The following is a 20660-nucleotide window of genomic DNA, read 5'->3' on the forward strand; positions in this document are numbered from 1 at the left end:
ATTATAAAAAAAAGTCCCACAATATACATTTACTGTCAGTTACATCATTCAGCGATGTAGTTTTGTGTCAATCAAGATGCCCAATACTACCCTCTAAGTCGCCAAAATAAGCAAAAGCCGTTTAACAACACACGTCTGGTCCCTTTGTTTAACTCTCTCCTAATGATAGGTTTGGTGGATGACAGCAAGTACCGGTATATACAAAGGGACAGTGTCTTCCAGGTGATGTATATAGTCAATGACATCACTGGGATCCCACAGGATGACAGGCATCATGATTGATGTAAATCTACATCACTGGAAATCGTGGGACATGTTTGTTGGGGTGTTCCTTTTATTAAAAGACTTATTAAAAACTATCTGGGTGCTTTTTTTTACTGTTCATATTTTTTTGTGAATGAGTAGGAGCACTATGTACCCCCTACCCATTCACATAGGGGGAAGCCGGTATTTGGCAACCTCCATATAGTAAAAGGGGGTCAGGCATCTAATGCCAATAGGGGAAGCTGGAGAAAAAGAAAAACAGGGAGAGCTAGCTGGAGAGGATACAATTAAGATATGTCAACAGTATTGCCCTCTGACCTATTAACAATAGGTTACTAAAGTACGAAAATTCTCGTACGACAGAATAAAAATTCTCGGAAGTGATATAGTGTATTTGTATTGTATTTTCGGATGAAAGCTGTACTGGTTAACAGAAAATCGTACGATCTGGTACCATACGAGAAAAAATATTGTTTTGGCCCTCCGGATAATTTCGGATGAAAGCTGTGTACTAATGATCAGATTTTCATACGCTCGCTCGAAATATTTTTTTGTACGATGTTCTGATCATGTCTATGGGCCTTAAGGTTTTGGCACAGGACCAGGACTCGTTAGGTGGGGGATTGCCTATACCAATCAGTCATTTGTGGGTGAAATAAGTGATGTCCATATGTAGGATTGTGTTTTGACACCAGAAGACTTAAAGACGCTCTTTGGGCATCATAAAGGAAATCTCATTAAAAATGGCATCCTCTTACATATAAAATTAAAGAAAAAGTTCTGGTTCAGCTAATGCTTGGCTATACTTCTATGGCAGTGGTCTCCAAACTGTGGCCCTTTGCTTGCTTTCATCTGGCCCTTGAGGTACTATTTCATCCACTGATACAAATAATGGGGCAACGTTCCCCCCACTGACAACAATGAAGGGGCACAAATGTCTCCGCCGACAATTCCTCCCAAAGACACCAATGATGGGGCAAAATTTTGTCCAATGATGGGGCCAACGATACAACAATAGGGCCCAGTGATACCATTGATGGGACACAATTTCTTCCAATGACACCAATGATGGGACACAATTCCGTCCAATGGCATTTTGGAAGGAGTGCAATCCCTTCCTCTAACACCAATGATGGTGCACAACTCCCCCGCTGACACCAAAGATGGGGCCTTGTTTTTTCTCACAGACGCTGGGACCTTTTCTACTTCCAATGGCCACTGTCTGGCCCTCCTAAAGTCTGAAGGACAGTAAACTGGCCCTTTGTTTAGAAAGTTTGGAGACCCCTGGTCTATGGGATAGTCTAGCTCAATATATGAACAAAGATTTTCAAATTAGAAGTCCTTATAGCTAGCTGACATTATTCATTCTTCATTAATATTGACACCCCAGCTGTTATGGAACTACAATTTCTATGAGACATTGCAAGATTCTGGCAGCCACGGCCACCTTGTATTAGACAATGATAAATAGATAGAGAAAACACATACAAAACCCACAATACACCTATTTTAAAGTACCTATCTACCCATTCTGTTGATAGACAGAATCTACACCAATAATAGTTAAGAGCACCTGTATACGGATTGTGATAAACCCATCTTATACTTTAAAACGTCTTTAATGTGTTATTCATAGAGACAAATCAAGTTCCAGTTTTTATTTGTAATGCAAATTAATAAAAGTATCTGATTGCTGACAGCAAAGAAACGTTTAATATGGAAGGTCCTATATGTCCACTGAAGGCTGCAGAAATGAACAGTTAGTATTTTTTCATGAATACAGCTCCTTTATTTTGAGTAAGGACTGACTCCACCACTGCTTCCAGCGCTGAGCCGCCAGATGTTGTTGCTTCTGCTCCTCTATGATGCTCGCCAATGCCAACTCTGCATCCTGCAGGAATTTCTGTAGAACACAAGAAGGATGCTATTAGGAATCCCTTTCAAACAAGATACATTTTAGCGTGCAATTGTCATGTTGAAAACAGAATGTAAAGGAGGTAGGAACACGTATATGATAGGCACAATGCTTAATTTTTGTAATTATGAAGATTTTAGTGTCAGGCCAGGTTAACATACAGTGCCTTGAAAAGGTATTCATACCCCTTGAAATTGTCCACATTTTGTCATGTTACAACCAAAAACGTAAATGTATTTTATTGGGATTTTATGTGATAGACCAACACAAAGTGGCACATAATTGTGAAGTGGAATGAAATTTAAAAATGTATTTCTATTTTTTTTACACATAAATACAGTGAAGTGTGATGTGCATTTGTTTTCATCCCCCTTTACTTCGATACCCCTAACTAAAATCGAGTGGAACCAATTGCCTTCAGAAGTCACCTAATTAGTAAATAGAGTCCACCTGTGTGTAATTTGATCTCAGTATATATATATACAGCTGTTCTGTGAAGCCCTCAGAGAACCTTAGTGAACAGCATCATAAAGAACAAGGAACACACCAGACAGGTCAGGGATAAAGTTGTTGAGAAGTTTAAAGCATGGTTAGGTTATAAAATAATATCCCAAGCTTTGAACATTTCACGGAGCACTGTTCAATCTATAATCCAAAAATTGAAAGAGTATGCCGACAATTTCAAACCTAACAAGACAAAGCCGTCCACCTAAACTGACAGGCCTGGCAAGGACGGTATTAATCAGCCAAGAGGCCCATGGTGACTCTGGAGGAGCCGCAGAGATCCACACCACAGATGGGAGAATCTGTCCACAGGACAACTATAAGGCCTCGTACACACGACAGTGTTTCTCGGCAAAAACCAGCAAGAAACTTGCTGGGCGATATTTTCGTTGAGGAAACTGTCGAGAAACTCGACGAGCCAAAAAGAGCAAGTTCTCTATTTCCTCGACGGGAATGGAGAAACTTGCCTTGTTGAGTTGCTCGACAGCCTAACAAGGAACTCGACGAGGAAAACGATGTGTTTCGCCCGTCGAGTTCCTCGGTCGTGTGTACGAGGCTTTAGACATTCCACAAATCTGCCCTTTATGGAAGAGTGGCAAGAAGAAAGCACATATGTGAACCCAGCCTAAAGTAACATTTAACAGAATAAGCTCCCCTAGCAGAGTTTTGGGTGTTCTAATAAGTTGCTTTTATAGAAAAACTTGGTATAACCTGCAATGATGTTTTGAGGTGTTGAATGACAACTGGTCATATCACACCTATAGGCTTCCCCGCTCTTTTCAAGAGTTATAGAAATGTTATTTTCAACATAAATAATAAACCAACCAGGTACGATGAGTCTCTGGTTTCAACTGTGGACACATGGCTCAGTGTAGTCTTGGCGGTGGTCACAGATGCAGTGGACATGACATCGGTTATGCTGCCGAGCTTCATGTCTACAGAATTCTTGAGGCTAATTCCTGGCCAGACCCTAAGAAACAGAAGCCATACAGTATAAAGAATACAGTTTATTTTATCAGCCAAGAATGTCATGATATGTCATTTCTATATAAGAAGACAGAACTTTAATACAGAAATCCATTTCTGTTCTATGAGAGAAAGATGGCTGTTCTATGTCACAACAGTTAGCAAGAACAGTATAGCAAAACAGATTAAAGCAGCTACAATGGACCTTTTCTAGATTTACAGATTCTACAGGTACCATCTACAATCCTAAAACAATATATTATTGTTATTAAGTGGTCTTGCATAGCAAGAGCACTTATTGTTATCTCACATATATATTATTATTATTCTTATAGCCAAATTTGCCCCCCTAACTCCTCCCACAGTTTTTACACTACATAGACGAGTAATATATCGAATCGTGCGGATTGTTCCCGATCGGTGGGCTATTACTGTGTGGAAAATTTCGCCGAATCATTCGCGAAATATTGTAATTTTTGCGGCAAAATTTTCCCATAGGAATGAATGGGGAGCGGTAGAGTGTGGGATTTCTAAAAATGAAAAATCATTACATGATTTGCAAACTGCGACCACACCCTCATTTTTAAGCCGACCTACACAAATCTTATATCAAAACGTTCAGCTATCCCTGCTGCCTCCACACGTGTTCACGGCTAAGTGATTGATCAAACCGTTTTCACAATATGATAATTTGTTTGCAACCTACGCCATCCATTATTTCAATGGAAGTCAATGGAGGTCAAAGTTTAGAAAACTAAAATCATCTTTGGAATTTGTAAACTGCGACTGTGCCTTCAATTTTATTATTTCAGAGACATACTATACATCAAAATGTAGGTCTGGGTCTTGTGATTTGTAAAATATAAAGATATTCGCTGTACGATTCATAGTTTTTAAAATACAACCATTTGAATAGGACAAGTATTTAAGAAAAATCCAGGATCTGAGTCTCTGCTTAGAGGCTGCATGCTTATGTTTACATTGGTTTCCTAGGAGACGCTGAGGTAATAAAAACTCCTCACGCACAGCTGTAAGGGGATTCTATAGCTCCTCCCACACAGTTGTGAGGCAGTTGTGAGGTGTTTTCTGTGAGGTAAATACCTTCATACACACAGTTGTGAGGTAGCTGTGAGGTGTTTTCTGTGAGGTAAATACCTTAATTTGAAGGACAAGTATTAAAAAAAAAATCCTCAATTTCTGCTGTGTTTACAGAGAGCCTGCAAACCAAACAATTGGTTTCCTAGGAGACGCTAAGGAGTTTAATAACACCTCACAAACAGCTGTGAGGTGAGTTGGCTCCTCCCACACAAGGCTGAGGGAACTTTCCTCTGCTTGCAAGGGTCTCAAACTGGTGGCCCTCCAGCTGTTGTAAAACTACAAGTCCCATCATGCCTCTGCCTGTGGGAGTCATGCTGGTAACTGTCATTCTTGCAATGCCTCATTGGACTTGTAGTTTTGCAACAGCTGGAGGGCCGCCAGTTTGAGACTCGAGTGTGTTTGCATATGTTTACATTGGTTTCCTAGGAGACGCTGAGGTAAAATCCTTCATACACACATCTGTGAGGGCTTTCTATAGCTCCTCCCACACACTGTGAGGTGATATGGCTCAGTTTTTTTTGGCTCTGCGTAACTTCTGCATGCTCTGCATATAGCAACCATACATAGCAACCAGTCCATAGAAACCAGTCCATAGCAACCAGACCATAGCAACCCTCCATAGCAACCAGTCCATAGCAACCAGTCCATAGCAACCAGTCCATAGCAACCGTCTATAGCAACCAGTCCATAGCAACCAATCCAGAGCAACCGTCAATACCAACCAGTCCATAGCAACCAGTCCATAGCAACCAGTCCATAGCAATCAATCCATAGCAACCAGTCCATAGCAACCAGTTCATAGCAACCAGTCCATAGCAACCAGTCCATAGCAACCGGTCCATAGCAACCAGTCCATAGCAACCGGTCCATAGCAACCGTCCATAGCAACCAGTCCATAGCAACCAGTCCATAGCAACCAATCCATAGCAACCAATCCATAGCAACCGGTCCATAGCAACCGGTCCATAGCAACCATCCATAGCAACCAGTCCATAGGAACCCGTCCATAGCAACCAGACCATAGCAACCAGTCCATAGCAACCAGTCTCTAGCAACCACTCCATAGCAACCACTCCATAGCAACTGTCCATAGCAACCATTCCATAGCAACCATTCCATAGCAACCGTCTATAGCAACCAGTCCATAGCAACCACTCCATAGCAACCACTCCATAGCAACCACTCCATAGCAACCGTCTATAGCAACCAGTCCATAGCAACCAATCCAGAGCAACCGTCAATACCAACCAGTCCATAGCAACCAGTCCATAGCAACCAGTCCATAGCAATCAATCCAGAGCAACCGTCCATAGCAACCAGTCCATAGCAACCAGTCCATAGCAACTGTCCATAGCAACCAGTCCATAGCAACCCGTCCATAGCCATCAGTCCATAGCAACCGGTCCATAGCAACCAGTCCATAGCAACCAGTCCATAGCAACCCATCCATAGCAACCGGTCCATAGCAACAGGTCCATAGCAACAGGTCCATAGCAACCGTCCATAGCAACCAGTCCATAGCAACCGTCCATAGGAACCCGACCATAGCAACCGTCCATAGCAACCAGTCTCTAGCAACCAGTCCATAGCAACCAGTCCATAGCAACCACTCCGTAGCAACCACTCCGTAGCAACCACTCCATAGCAACCACTCCATAGCAACCACTCCATAGCAACCAGTCCATAGCAACCAGTCCATAGCAACCCTCCATAGCAACCCTCCATAGCAACCAGTTTTTGATGGGGCAAATAGGATGGTGCAGTTTTGATGGGGTAGTTTTTAATGGAGCAGTTTTTGATGGGGCAATGGACCGAACTGGCTCGACACACTGTTGGATCACATTTACATCTCCAGGGGCACCGTCTCCAGTCAGGAGTATTGGTGGAGGCAAGACCACGCCGCACAATTTCCCCAGAAATTGTATCTTTTCTAGTTATTATTATTATACAGGATTTATATGGCGCCAACAGTTTGTGCAGCACTTTACAACATGAGGGCAGACAGTACAGTTACAATTCATACAGGAGGGATCGGAGGGCCCTGTTTTATTAGGGCTTACAATCAAGTGAAACAAAAGGTAATAACTGGGGGATGAACTGATGGAGAAAATAGACATACAGTTGTTAGGTGTGGGTAGGATAGACTTCTCTGAAGAGTAGGGTTTTCAGGGATCGTCTAAAAGCTAATAGAGTAGGACATAATCGGACAGATTGGGGTAATGAGTTCCATAGGATTGGAGAGGCTCTGAAAAAGTCCTGGAGGCGAGCATGGGAGGAGGATACGATGGAGCTAGAGAGAAGAAGGTCTTGAGAGGAAAGAAGAGAACGATTAGGTTGTTTTTTTTGAGAATAGGAAAGTAATGTAGCTGGGGGCTAAGTTGTGGATGGCTTTGTAAGTAGTTGTCAGTATTTTGAATTCAATTTGTTGGGTGAGCGGAAGCCAGTGGATGGATTGACAGAGAGGTGCAGCAGATACTGAACAGTTAGTAAGGTGGATGAGTCTGGCAGCAGCATTCATGATGGATTGAAGAGGGGATAGACTATGTAGAGGTAAGCCAGTGAGAAGCAAGTTGTAGTAGTCGAGGCAAAAGATGACCAGGGAGTGAATTAAAAGAGAAGTATGTTTTTAAATTGTTTTATTCATACTTACCTAGGGTGGATACAGCATCAGACCGATGCTGCATCTGTCCCCCGGCGTCTTTGCACTGCGAACCGAGCCACCAAACACCGCAGATGGCTCGGTTCCCACAAATACCCCCGAGAGGAGAGCTGCTGACTGTCAGTCAGCAGCTCTCCTCTCTGCACTCATTGGAGTGCTGAGCTGTGAAGAGGCAGGGAGCGGCTCACTGAGACGCTGAGACTGCCATCAATCAAGACAGCTGGCGGATCCAGACTTAGGAAGTCAGGATGACGCGCTGCCTTGACTGATGGCAGTGACGTCAGCGAAGAGCGGTCTTCAGACCGTTCTCTGCTGAAAACGAGTCGCAGAAGTGCAAAACGTATTGAACTCCTGTGACCCAGAGGAGAAGCCCAGCCTAAAAAGCTCAGGCTGGACTTCTCCTTTAAGAGCTTTGTTGTGTCATTGGTTAGAAAGGGGCTTATTTTGGAGATGTTGCAGATGTTGAGGGGGCAAGATTTGGTTTGATGTGGGGAATGCAGAGATGGGATTATAGTTGTGCCATCAATTTTGACAGAGAGATCAAAGGAGGGGGCACTAGGGGGAGGAAAAATTCTAAGTTTGGTTTTGGATAGATTGAGTTTGAGGAAGTGGTGCGACATCCAGACTGATATATCTGTTAGTAAATTAGTAATACGTGAGGAGACAGAGGGGGATGGAGGGAGTGAGCTGAGGGGTAGAGAAATAAATTTGGGTGTCGCCAGTGTACAGATGGTATTGTAAGCCATGGGAAGAGGGAGAGGTCCAAGAACAGAACCTTGGAGGATCCCAACATAGAAAGGAAGAAGTAGAATTGTAAGTAATGCTAAAGGTGCGGTTAAATAAGTAGGAAGAGAACCAGCGAAGAGTAGATTCATGAAGACGAAAGGTGTGGTGTTTTTTGTGGAGGAGGGGGTGGTCAACCGTATCAAAGGAAGCAGAAAGGTCCAGGAGTGGGAGAATAGGATAGTGTCCATTGGTCCATTATACTTACTAGACTGAGGTTCATTTCTCATGCCTGACTAAAGTATATCTCACTGTAACATAAACTACTACATTTTGTATGTCTAAACCTTGTTACAGTGGTAAGTACTGTAGTCACTGAATGCCTTACCTGCTCCCACGCTCTATCAGTGGCTGGTACTCTGTATCTTCCAGGGGCAGGCCAGCTTTCTTGCGTCTAATCAGTGTCAGCAGCTTCTCCTTTGGGATTTCCATTTCTGCAAGTGCAAAGCTAGTTTTGATGGTCAAAATTTTTAGGTATGGGTTATGGCAGCATCTAGTGTACATTGCAGTGTACCTAAACTGGATATTAAAGAGTTAGTTCATCTTTTCAGAAAAAATGAAAAAGTGAACTTATTAGAACACCCAAAACACCCTGGGTCCTACAGGCTCCCCACCCCTGGTCCCTGCTATACTTACCTCCATGGGTGATGAGCTGTTAGTACCCACACAGCCAGTTTAGCAGTCTGGGGATTTCCCCTTCTTTTTACTGGATCCTGGGACAGATCAGAGCAATGTTCTGTGCCAGAACTGACCAATCAGAAATGCTCTGATCCATCCTGGAAGCTCTGCTAAAAGAAGAGGCAGAAGAGTAGCGATATCAAATCTCTGGACCGCCACATCAGCTGCATGGAAACTGGCATCTCAATACCCGCAGAAGTAAATACAGCAAAGAGGAAGTAAAGCCGCCTGAAAAAAAAAAAAAATACACCCTGCACCCTCGTTCGCCTCCTTCGTTGCCGCCATCTCTCCCAGAGTGACTTTCGGGTATCGCGGCTCTGGCGCTGTGACTGGCCGGAGCCGCAATGATGTCACTGCCGCGTATGGGAGCCGCCAGTGATGGCACGATTGCCTTCACTAAAGGCACACTCAGTGCGCCTGCGCCGTTGTCTTCGGCGCGCATGCGCCGTAGACATCAGTGCCAGATTTTCTACAAATATCTCCTAAACTGTGTAGGTTTAGGAGATATTTCTTGTACCTACAGGTAATCCTTAATCTAGGCTTACCTGTAGGTAAAAGTGGTCTGTAAGGGGTTACAACCACTTTAAAAGATGAACTTGCACTTTAAAGTGTATGTCAGGGCAAAGAAAAAAATATTCAGTATGCTCCTGCAAAATCTGCACATTTGCACATGTTTTATTCCTTTAAAAAAGCTGTGCAGAAAAATCTAGTGAGCTCCTTACCTCCCTGTTTTTGCTGAAAACACATTGCATTTCCTGCACCAAAATCAGAACTCCTTCTATTCCCCTACCCCTCTCTGTCCCACTTCAAATACATACATTGATTTATTTACCAACAAAACAATGGTGCTGTCTTGGTTCCCAGGAGCATGCCCATATACTGTGGGCATAGAAGGAGAAATGTAATTCTGGAACTAAGGTCCCATTCACTGCCCCTGCAAGAATTCCAAAAGCTCCTTCCCGCTATGCCTCTCACTTCTGTCCGGTATGTATCATTGTCACTCACGGGCTGGTAGGACATCGTCCACAGTAAGCACCTCATCCAGCTCCAGTAGGATGCTCTCTGCAAGTGAAGCCAAGGAAGTGACAAAACGCTGCATGCTCTGCAAAGCACAGTCCTGAAAACAAGAAGATACTAAGAATTATTTCATTTATATATTGCCATTTGTATATAGTTCCTGCAGTCTTTAATCATACATAACAGGCATTTTTCCAATTTTTCGGAAATGGGGAAGAATATAATAGGCCTAAAAAATATAAAAATACACTACATGGCCATTAGGTAATGGATGGATACCATTTATTTTTGGAGAATAAGGACATCATTTAGTATCACTTTAACTCCAGCATGTCAAGGCTATTTGTGATATTTTTTTGACTGCCTGGGAGAAACAAAATGCAACCAGTTTTCTGCTACGTCTTGACACCCCAGCGAGGCAGCGCAGCCAGGTGCTGGACTTCCTTGAGAGTCGGTTCACACTGCAGCGGCACGACTTCGGGGGCGACTCTGCAAGTCGTCCTGAGGACGACTTCAAAGGCGATTTGCAAAACGACTTCTGTATAGAAGTCAATGCAGGTGGCCCCGAGCCGCCCCCGAAGTCGTACAGGAACCTTTTTCTAAGTCGGAGCGACTTGCGCCGCTCCTATTAGAACGGTTCCATTGCATTGAATGGCTGAGCCACCTGACGTGTCGCCCCAGTGTGAACCGGCTCTGAGAGTTTTCTGCCAACTATGCTGCCGTTGAGAAATAGGGAGGTTTACTAAAACTGGAGCACTCAGAATCTGGTGCCGCACTGCATAGAAACCAATCAGCTTCCAGGTTTTATTGTCAAAGCTTAATTGAACAAGCTGAACTTAGAAGCTAATTGGCTGCCATGCACAACTGCACCAGATTCTGTGTGCACCAGCTTTAGTAAATCCCCCCCAGTGTCTGATCCAGGACCCAGTCCATCTTGTGAATGGACAATGAAGAAAGAGCAGCACACTGATGAGGCCAGCACTCTGCTCTTTTCTGCATTCAGGACTTTTCCACTGTAATGCCTCGTACACACGACCGGTTTTCCTGGCAGGAAAACTGCAATGAGACCTTTTGGCTGGGAACCCCGGCCGCGTGTATGCTCTATGGCAGTTTTCCCGACAGGAAAACTGCCAGGAATCATGTAACATGTTTTATTTTTTTCCCACCGGGATTCCTTTCGGTTTTTAACCCGGCAGTTTCCCTATGGGGAAAACTTGCGATGGAGCATACACACGGCCGGGTTTCCCGACCAAAGCTCTCATGGCAGTTTTCCTGTCGGGAAACCTGGCCGTGTGTAGGGGGAAAAAGCCACTGATAGACAAAAAACACAAACTCCTGCACACGGGTGGATTGTCCAATAGTTAGTCAATGTTCTGCATGGAAATTTCCACAAATGTCAAAACTGGTAACAGTGGCCTTAGTGCCCTTCAGGGACCGGGAGCATCCTAGCAGAGAACAAAAAGAAGAAAAGGAAAGGCGCACCAGCCTAGTGTGTTACCGTTGACAATTTATTAAATAGGTAAGATACTAAAAACTACTCACAAGAGAAATGGTATAAAAGGCTTGTCAACAACGATGTGATGAATACCCCTCGAGCCACACTCCCGGATAGGGGGGAAGGAGGTGTGTGTCACTGCCGGCTGACGCGTTTCGAGGCAACAAAGACCTCTTCAGCTGAGCTCTGATGGAAAAAGCTACTGAGCAGGTTTTCGGTTTTCCCCTCGGTTTCCCGGTGGACTTTTTACCGCCGGGAAAACCAATCTTGTGTAAAGGCATTAGATGACCAGCACTGGGCAATTTAGCAGAGCTCTGACTGGTGCACAGGGCTGTCCCTTCGATTCCCAGTCTGATTAAGTCATAATTAACTGGATTGCATTGTGTCTTTTACATCTGCCTGAAATTTGGCTATAAAATGGAACTTTATGGCATAAAACAAAAATGGACGAACAGGTAGGATTCAGAATGCAGAAGAGACACCCTATGTCTCTTATGCATTAATGCTACTTACCTGCGTGTCCACCCCTGTACTGTGAGCTGTGCATGCGCATTGTAAAAATTTGGCAATGCTGAGCTGACTGAACTCCCACGCATGATGTCATATCAGCACGGTCAATGAAAGTGGCTGGCGATTGATACCTGGGAAGCCAGCCGCCCAAAGATGTTAGTGGCTGGCAGGGAGCTCTGGGATGTCGCATCGCTGGACTCAAGGTGAGTATAGATCCACTTTAAGTAAAGTACTTCTCTAAGTGTGTCCTACATTTAAGAGAAAAGAGTCAGTACATTGTCTCACCTGTAGCTGTTTAGCATTGCGCTTTATTCCCTCTGCCTCCTCCTGTTGTCTCCTCTCCTCCTCCTCGTAGATGTCCTCCAGAGTTTTGCAGTTTTCTGGGTGTCCCAGGCTTGGCCTTAGCAGATTCTTCATTTCTTCCTGGAAAATAGGCAGAGGAATGTTCACATTTTGGCTGCAGCTCAGGTTCCATTCTAACATCATATTATCCTTATACCTCACATGCAGCCAAAACCTTTGTCCTAGTTATGGACAGAGTGAGGAAGTGTTAGAGCCCCCTTTAGATGTTTGTCACTGATGCCCATGTTCCTGGCAAGTACATTTTTCTGATAGGTGTCCAGGCTGAAGAGATTTCCCTTTACTTCCTGTTCTGATCAATATTGGGACAGTAAAGCCCTGTACACAAGATCGGATAACTGATGGAATCTAATCCGATGGATTTTTTCGTCAGTCTTGCCTACACACCATCAGTCAAAAATCCGACGTGTCTAACGCGGTGATGTAAAACACTACGACGTGCTGAAAAAAATGAAGTTCAATGCTTCCGAGCATGCATCGACTTGATTCTGAGCATGTGTGGATTTTTGATCGATGGACTTCTACACAGACGATCGTTTTTTTTCTATCGTTTTTTTATCCATAGGAAAACTTTAAAGCATGTTCTATTTTTTTTCACCGATGTAAAACAAACCGATGGGGCCCACACACGATCGGTTTGTCCGATGAAAACGGTTCATCGATCTGTTTTCATCAGACAAACCGATCGTGTGTACAGGGCTTAGGAGCGGAGAAATCTCCCTCATGCAGACACAACATAGGTTTTAAACCTTTATCACCCTGCTACAGTTATTGTTTTTAATGGATATCTGTGTCCCTTTGGGGAAGAGTGACTTTGTGTGCCCCTGTTCGCCCTCCCCCCCCCTTCTGGGCCGAGGCGCAGAGATCAAAGATGTAAAGAGCAGGCTGTGTGTGTGGATTCTTCTCCCTTACCCTTCTCCTGTCAATAGCGGGGGAGGGGGGGTGGGACTGGATCAGGTTGTAAATGGGTAAACTGTGGGTTGCAGGGAATCCGTGAGCAGTAATAAAGTGCAATAATGTTTTGCAACCAGTGAGCTGTAATGATGTGCAGTAACCTCTAGAAACCAATCATTGAGCAGTAATGATGTCATGTAACATTTAGCAACCAATCAATGTGTGGCAAAGATGCGCAGCAACCTCTAGCAACCAATCAGTGAGTGGTTAGGTTTTGCAGTAACCTCTAGCAACCAATCAATGAACCTGGGCAAATCAGTGACTGTGGACTAGTTCTTTATGTTTAAAGTTGTTTGAGACAAGTCAAGTGCATGTTGTTTTTTTGGGATGTTGGGGTGGAGAGTGAAATTGAATGAGGGATGGAGGGGCCCAAGAAAAAGTTTGCCTAGGGTCCAAACAATATTAAAGATGGCCCTGCTCCCAATGCATGTTTAAACAATACAAGTCTAAAAGCCTGCCTGGATGACTGAAAACAATGGGCCAAATCCACAGACATGCAGCCTAACTCAACTTTTCAAAGTTAAGTTACACTGCCGCAATTTTCCGAAGTTAAGTACCGATCCTCAAAGCACTTACCCGGAAAATTGCGGCATCGCAACTTAACTCCGTCCATCGTAAGGCGTTCCTAGTTTAAATGGGAGATTCCCATTTAAATTAGGCGCGCTCCCGCGCCGGACGTACTGCGCATGCGTGTGACGTAATTTTTCCCGACGTGCAGCGCGCGAACGTAATTTACGCCGGGCTTTGTGGATTGCGACGGGACAATAAAGTTGCGACGGGGGAAAAAAAATGTACGCGCCGGGAAAAAAAATTCAAATTTAAAAAAAAATCGCGGCGATCGAAAAAAAAAGGTCTGGTTTTACATGGTGTACTAACTTTACACATTGTAAAACCAGCCCTAATTTTACGCGTGCAAATCGTAACTTACGCAGAAAACACAAAGCTTAAAAGCTTTGTGGATCTGCTTAAGTACTCATTTGCATACGCTAGGCGGCATTTCGACTCGAAATGCCCCCAGCGGCGGATGCGGTACTGCATCTTAAGATCTGACAGTGTAAGTGTCTTACAGATGTCAGATCTTCTGCCTAACTTTGGAAAAATCCTTTTGAGGATCGTTTCCAAAGTTAGGCACAGAGATACGCAGGCTGAACAGCAGTTCCGCCTGCGTATCTCTTTTGTGGATTTGGCCCAATAATGTCCCCACTAGAAGTTATAACTTCCAAATACTCAAAAAGGGTGTAAACTGCCCAGGTCACACTGGACGAGAATCTACAATTCTGTATACATATGATATGCAGGCAGTCCCCAAGTAACAAACATCCAACTTACATACGACCTACATACTTAAGAACGTTGCAGCGTGACGTCACGCTGGTGTGGGAAACCACCAGGCGGGCAACTTGCTACTCACTGCACACAAAACTTAAAAATAATAACTTAAAAATAATCTTTTGGCTGGAGTTACACTTAAAGAATTCACCTGTTCCAACTTGAATACAAACACTGTAGCTGCTGACTTTTAATAAGGAAACTTACCTGTCCAGGGTGCTCACGATGTCGGCAGCCGAAACCGAGCAATCGCTCGGGTTTTGGCTGCCCCGTTGCCATCCTCGGTGAGGGAATCAGGAAGTGAAGAGTTGCGGCTTCACTGCACGATTCCCTACTGCGCATGTGAATGGGCGGATGTCTCCTTGGACACACACAAGGTCGCAGAAGACACCGTTCCCCATTTCCAAGGAGGCAGTGCTAGGAGGAGAAGAAAGAAGACTACAGCGGACAAGGAAGTGGCAGATTAGGAGATCTGCCTAGTAACAGTCACTTCTGGTAAGTATACAAAAAAAAAAAAATCCTAAATTTTTGTAGCCTTTTTGCTTTTTTTTTTTTCTAGGGTGGACCTCCGCTTTAAGAACAAACCTACAGAACCTTGTTCGTAACCCAGAGATTGCCTGTAGTCATTTAGCCATATAGTTTTTTAATTTTTTTACTAAACCATATATACAACTTTTGTTTTAAAAAAGTTAAACTCAGTTCAATCTGACTAACTATGTAACTATATATAGGTAATATAATAACTATTTGATACATGACAAATGATTCCCAGAGCACAATGACCTTTCAAGTAGAGAATACAGTATAGCAGTAGTTGTCTCTTTTAGACCCAGCTGTCTCTTGCTAAAATGGATGAGGTATGGAGGACGGCTTTACTCTTGATGTGTGTGTATAAATCTCAGCTTAAATTACTGATCCCTGTAAACAACTGACTTTTTACAACAAAGGATTTAACTGGAACACATAGGGGAAAGAGTCTAAGATCCACCCACTGGCTCAGAGGAGAATACAAGATATTGATATGCATTATTTACTGAAATAAAATTAAAAATGTAATTTTTGTACAAAATGTGTTAACATTACCAGAACAAAAGCATTAAGTTAAATATGGCAGACAAGCAAGCAATATCCCATGCAAACTGTATAAAAGTAATTCTGTAAAGTATTATTTGTTTTGCCCGAATACAAAGCATTATACTGTAGACAAAATACCTTGGTTTGGTTCCATTTATCAAGCTCTTTTTTGAAAAGCTGTTGTATTTGTTCTATGTTCACTTCCATGGCTTCCAAGTGTTCCCATCTTAGGCTCTCTAATACTAACTTTGGTACATTGCATAAAAGCTTTTCAAACTCTTCCAGCTGCTCCCGAAACTCTGAGAGAAAGGAAAAGTTATCAAACATTTGTGTACATTTCAGAGGCCAGAATAGAACTTTGGGTCTCAACCTACAGTAAGCACACCCCTGGGGGTACATCGACACATATCAGGAGGTACCTTAAAGGGGTTGTAAAGGTTTGTTTTTTAATTTCTAAATAGGTTCCTTTAAGCTAGTGCATTGTTGGTTCCAGTGGCGGTTCATCCATATGGGCACTTGGGCGCCGCCCCCTCTGGCTCTCGCCCGCCACTGAGTCTAGTAACATACATTCATGCATTGCATGAATGTATGTTATCGTTGCCAGCTGCCGCTGGTCTATTCAGAGATGGCCGGAACTTGAGCGCCGGCCACCTGAATAACGGCAGCTGGTTGTGCGGAAGTGCCTATCAGAGCCAGCGACTCTGATAGGCTTTCCGAGTACAGCCCTCGGCTCCCGGATGTCTTATCCTGGGAACGTACGGGGGGTGCGTTCCTTGGATAAGACTGACGGCCGCCTCAGCCAATCAGGTTCCCCGATTCTGGTTATCGGTAACCTGATTGGCTGAAGCGTCACCAAGGCGGGAAAAGACATCGAGGGACGTGAAAGGAATAAGGTAAGTGCATTTTACAGGGCACAGTGGCATCAATGGGCACAGTGGCATCAATGGGCACAGTGGTGACAAAGGGCACAGTGGTGACAAAGGGCACAGTGGCAAAAATTAAAGGGCACAGTGACAATTGGCACAGTGGTAACAATTGGCACAGTGGCGACAATTGAGGGGCACAGTGGCTGCATTTGATGGCATGGCACAGTGGTGACAATTGATGGCACAGTGGCTGTGTTTGATGGCATGGCACAGTGGCTGTGTTTGATGGCATGGCACAGTGACTGCGTTTGATGGCATGGCACAGTGACTGCGTTTGATGGCATGGCACAGTGGTGCGAATTCATGGCATAGTGACTGCATTTGATGGCATGGCACAGTGGTGATAATTGATGGCACAGTGGCTGCGTTTGATGGCATGGCACAGTGGTGACAATTGATGGCACAGTGGCTGCGTTTGATGGCATGGCACAGTGGCTGCGTTTGATGGCATGGCACAGTGATGACAATTGATGGCACAGTGGCTGCATTTGATGGGCATGGTGAGGCTGCAATTTTTTTCTTTTCTTTTTTTTTTCGTTTGCGCCCCCCAAAAATTTTGAGCACCAGCCGCCACTGGTTGGTTCACTTACCCTTTCCTTCTAAATATTTTTTTTTCTTTGTCTGAATTTTTCACTCCCCGTTTCTCCTCAGTAAACTTGCCACCATCATCCGAGCGGTAGTTAGTCAGCCAGAACAGCTTACTGAACAGCTTACTGAGGAGGAACAGGAAGTGAGAAATTCAGACAAAGAAAAATAACAATTTAGAAGGGAAATCAAAGGAAAAGGTAAGTGAACCAACAATGCACTAGCTTGAAGGAACCTATTTAGAAAATAGAAAACGAACCTTTACAACCCCTTTAAGGCCGACTTCCAATATGGTGGATCATAAATCAGATTGTAATATCAGTGAAATGATGCAAGGGTCATATCAGTGGTTGGTCATCTTCATAATACATCATATAATGGTCACTGTACTGTATATTGCGAAAGCAAAACGTGACCACCATGAAATCATTAAAGAAGATCTAAGGTCAAGTACTAAAATCTCCTTTAAGCTTTACCATGCTATTTCAAAGGTTGCTTCAATATTTTTAAATATGCAGCATTCATTATAATTACACCTGATGACCCCAGCCATGGAGGTTTTTGGTCAGACACTTTCTGGTACGGGTTCACAACTGTCTCTTAATTAAGCCGTTGCATTGGCACCACTGGTAAACACTTTAGGCAGCTATATGAACCCACTACAGAGGCATGGTCCACCATTAGGAGAATGCTTTCAGAACTGTTTGTACATGTGATTTGCCCATGCAGGGAAAAGCAATGGATTTATTTGAATGAAAACCCAACTGGATGCTTACTCTTACCATCACTTTGCTTTCCTGTGGCTTCATGTCCTTGGGATAGCAAAGTCACCTACTTGCTACTTCTGGTCCAGAGGGAATATTTGACTCACCCTCTTTCTCCCATATGTTAGTGCTGGTGTTTGGTGATTGGCTGCTCAGGCAGCTAGCAATGACACATAGGAAATCCTCAGCTCTGTGTTAGTTCCAAGTCCTAACCTAGAGCTGACACATGGTTGCCTCTTTTTCCTCCCAAGGGCTGCATGGAGCAGTAGGAGAGTGAATTTCGGAAGGAAAGTATAGTAAATGAGCCAGTTGCATTTCCCCTCGGATAGGCAAAACACAGGTTCACTTTATGACTGCTGAACAGTTAAAAATGCACTCAAAAGCCATTTTACCCAGCAAGCAGTTGTTGTGATACTCCATGGCCTGCTTCTCATAAGTCTGAAGCTTCACCACCAACATGTCCGCACAGTCCTCAAACGTTTCCTGTAGTAAATCTGGGCGCCCTACCAAACGACGGTCCTTCTTTTTATAAAATTCCTAAAACACATAGAGAACATGGCACAAATCCACAGATCAGCAGATTTTGTGATTACATTGGTTATTCATTAGGCCTTGTACACACGGTCAGTCAAAACCGATGGAAACGGACTGAAGGTCCGTTTCATCGGTCCAAACCGATGGTGTGTGGGCCCCATTGGTTCGTTAACCTTCGGTCCAAAAATTTAGAACTTGCTTTAAAATTGAACCGATGGACGCCTAACCGTTTGGTCAAAACCTATGGTTAGTATGCAAAAGCATCGGTTAAAGGTCCACGCGTGCTCGGAGTCAAGTCGACGCATGCTTGGAAGCATTGAACTTCATTTTTTTGAGCACATCGTTGTGTTTTACGTCACTGCATTCTGAACTGAACGCTTCTTTAACCTATGGTGTGTAGGCACATCAGTCCATCAGTCAGCTTCATCGGTGAACCGATTAAACGGTCCTTCAGTCCGTTCTCATCGGATGGACTGGGCTTTTCGTGTGTACAGGGCTTTAGGCTAATCCTACCAGAAAGTTTATGAGAATGCATTACAATATGAGTAGGTGTTTATACATGAAATAGTAATTATGTACCACAGTTGTATTGATTTTTATTACATTTTATCTTTTAATACCTCTTTTTTGAGTTTTATATGGCAGTCACATGATTACACAGCCTTCCATATGGTCCCTCTTAACTGTTTTCTTTTGCAGGCTGTATTTTTTTTTGGGGGGGGCTTCTGATCTGCATTAGCAGATAATGAAGATTCGGATTGGTCTCCAACTGCTAGCCTGGCCTCAGACAAGCATCATATTGCCCAAAACAGGTTTCATTTTCCACATATGGCCAATACATGTATGGAATATTGTTTTCTAATTTCTGAGATGTTTGTTAATAACAAATTAATCAGATGGTATTATATTAGGCCTCAGGAGGTGGAAAAGTGTGTAAAAGACAACTGTTGTACTCCTTTATGTAATGTAAGCATTGCGCTGAATCTCTGTTGTGATGGGCAAGGTGTTTGCAGATTTTTTTTGGTGCACTTGTCTCGAAAAAAATTGTAAGCAGTTTGTGCTCACCTTTCTTGCGCTCTCTTGATGCCTCATCCAGCTTTCAGAGAAGAACATACCTGATACCTCCATATACTGTATGGAGGAGAATTTGACTCTATGCGACAGTGGTGGACCAATCACCAAGCACCAGTGATGTCACATGAGCCTCTTCTTCTCCTAGCGTTGGAAGGAGGTGGCAGAGGGGCAAAGGAAATGTAATTACCGTATTTATCGGCGTATACCGCGCACTTTTTTCCCCTTAAAATCAGGGGAAAATTGTGGGTGCGCAATATACGCCGATCCCTGCTTCCCGCGCTGTGTTTGAACGCTCCTGCCGACATATACCGAGCGCAGTACACTCGGGTACACTCGGCCAGGCTTGGCTCCCCTCGTGGTCACGCCCTGTGTCGCCTCCTAGCCTTTATGCGAGAGGAGCCGAGCGTGGCCGAGCGTGCCCTAGTGTAATGCGCTCGGTATATGTCGCGGCGGCGTTCAAACATAGCGCGGGAAGGACTCAAAAACAGCGCGGGAGAAGCGGGGAGGACACCACCAAGGCCGCAGACGGATGCCGGACCGGACAAGGCCGCCGATGGACGCCTGGCAAGACACCGACGAGGGGCATTCAAACTAAGTAATTTATTTTTTTCCTGAAATTTCCCTTCCAGGTTGGGGGTATGTGTTGTTGGTTGGGAGGGAGAGAGAGAGGGAGGGGGAAATTAACCAGGTTTTGTTCTGCATAGAAAAAAATCAGATTCACTTTAATCATATTTTTAAGGTGTTACTATACCCAGGACCCTGCATTCACTATATCTGGTCTCCAACAGTACACACAACATGGAAATGTATTAGTTTTAGTAAATATAAACTGCTAAATACCTTTTATCATCAGCAGTATATAGCAGTCTTGTGACATCTAGTTCCTAGTAAAGCATATAGGAGGAGTTTTTATACTGCATAAGCTGTCCTATCAGGATCCAAGACCCCTGACCCTCTCTCTGGACAGTGCTGATTGTCCCTTTGCTGATCACATTCACTCTCCAAGGAAAAACAACTCTCTGGTAAAACACACCAAACTGAGCACGTGCAGAGTGACTCCAAAGGCTCTGTCTTATCAGACCTGTACTGGAGTCAAAGAAAAAAAAAGGAGGATCTGATGCGTACAGGATCAAAACAGCCTTTTTACACAATGCAGTGGGTTAACCGATTA

General features: G+C 43.9%; 1 protein-coding gene across 1 annotated transcript in view; it reads right to left on the reverse strand.

Annotated features, from left to right (window-relative positions):
* Positions 1-1842: 1842 nt before the first annotated feature.
* Positions 1843-20660, reverse strand: part of CCDC180 (coiled-coil domain containing 180) — a 111388-nt gene continuing 92570 nt past the window's right edge. Inside the window, exons 31-37 of the mRNA XM_040324450.1 lie at positions 18274-18418; positions 15745-15905; positions 12175-12312; positions 9873-9984; positions 8518-8623; positions 3509-3653; positions 1843-2167 (exon numbers count right to left, since the gene is read on the reverse strand). Coding sequence (XP_040180384.1) covers positions 2036-2167; positions 3509-3653; positions 8518-8623; positions 9873-9984; positions 12175-12312; positions 15745-15905; positions 18274-18418 — 939 coding nt within the window. The 3' untranslated portion in view covers positions 1843-2035. The remainder of the gene's footprint in view (positions 2168-3508; positions 3654-8517; positions 8624-9872; positions 9985-12174; positions 12313-15744; positions 15906-18273; positions 18419-20660) is intronic.

Source organism: Rana temporaria, chromosome 9, assembly GCF_905171775.1.
Source record: "Rana temporaria chromosome 9, aRanTem1.1, whole genome shotgun sequence".
NCBI classification, from domain to species: Eukaryota; Metazoa; Chordata; class Amphibia; order Anura; family Ranidae; genus Rana; species Rana temporaria.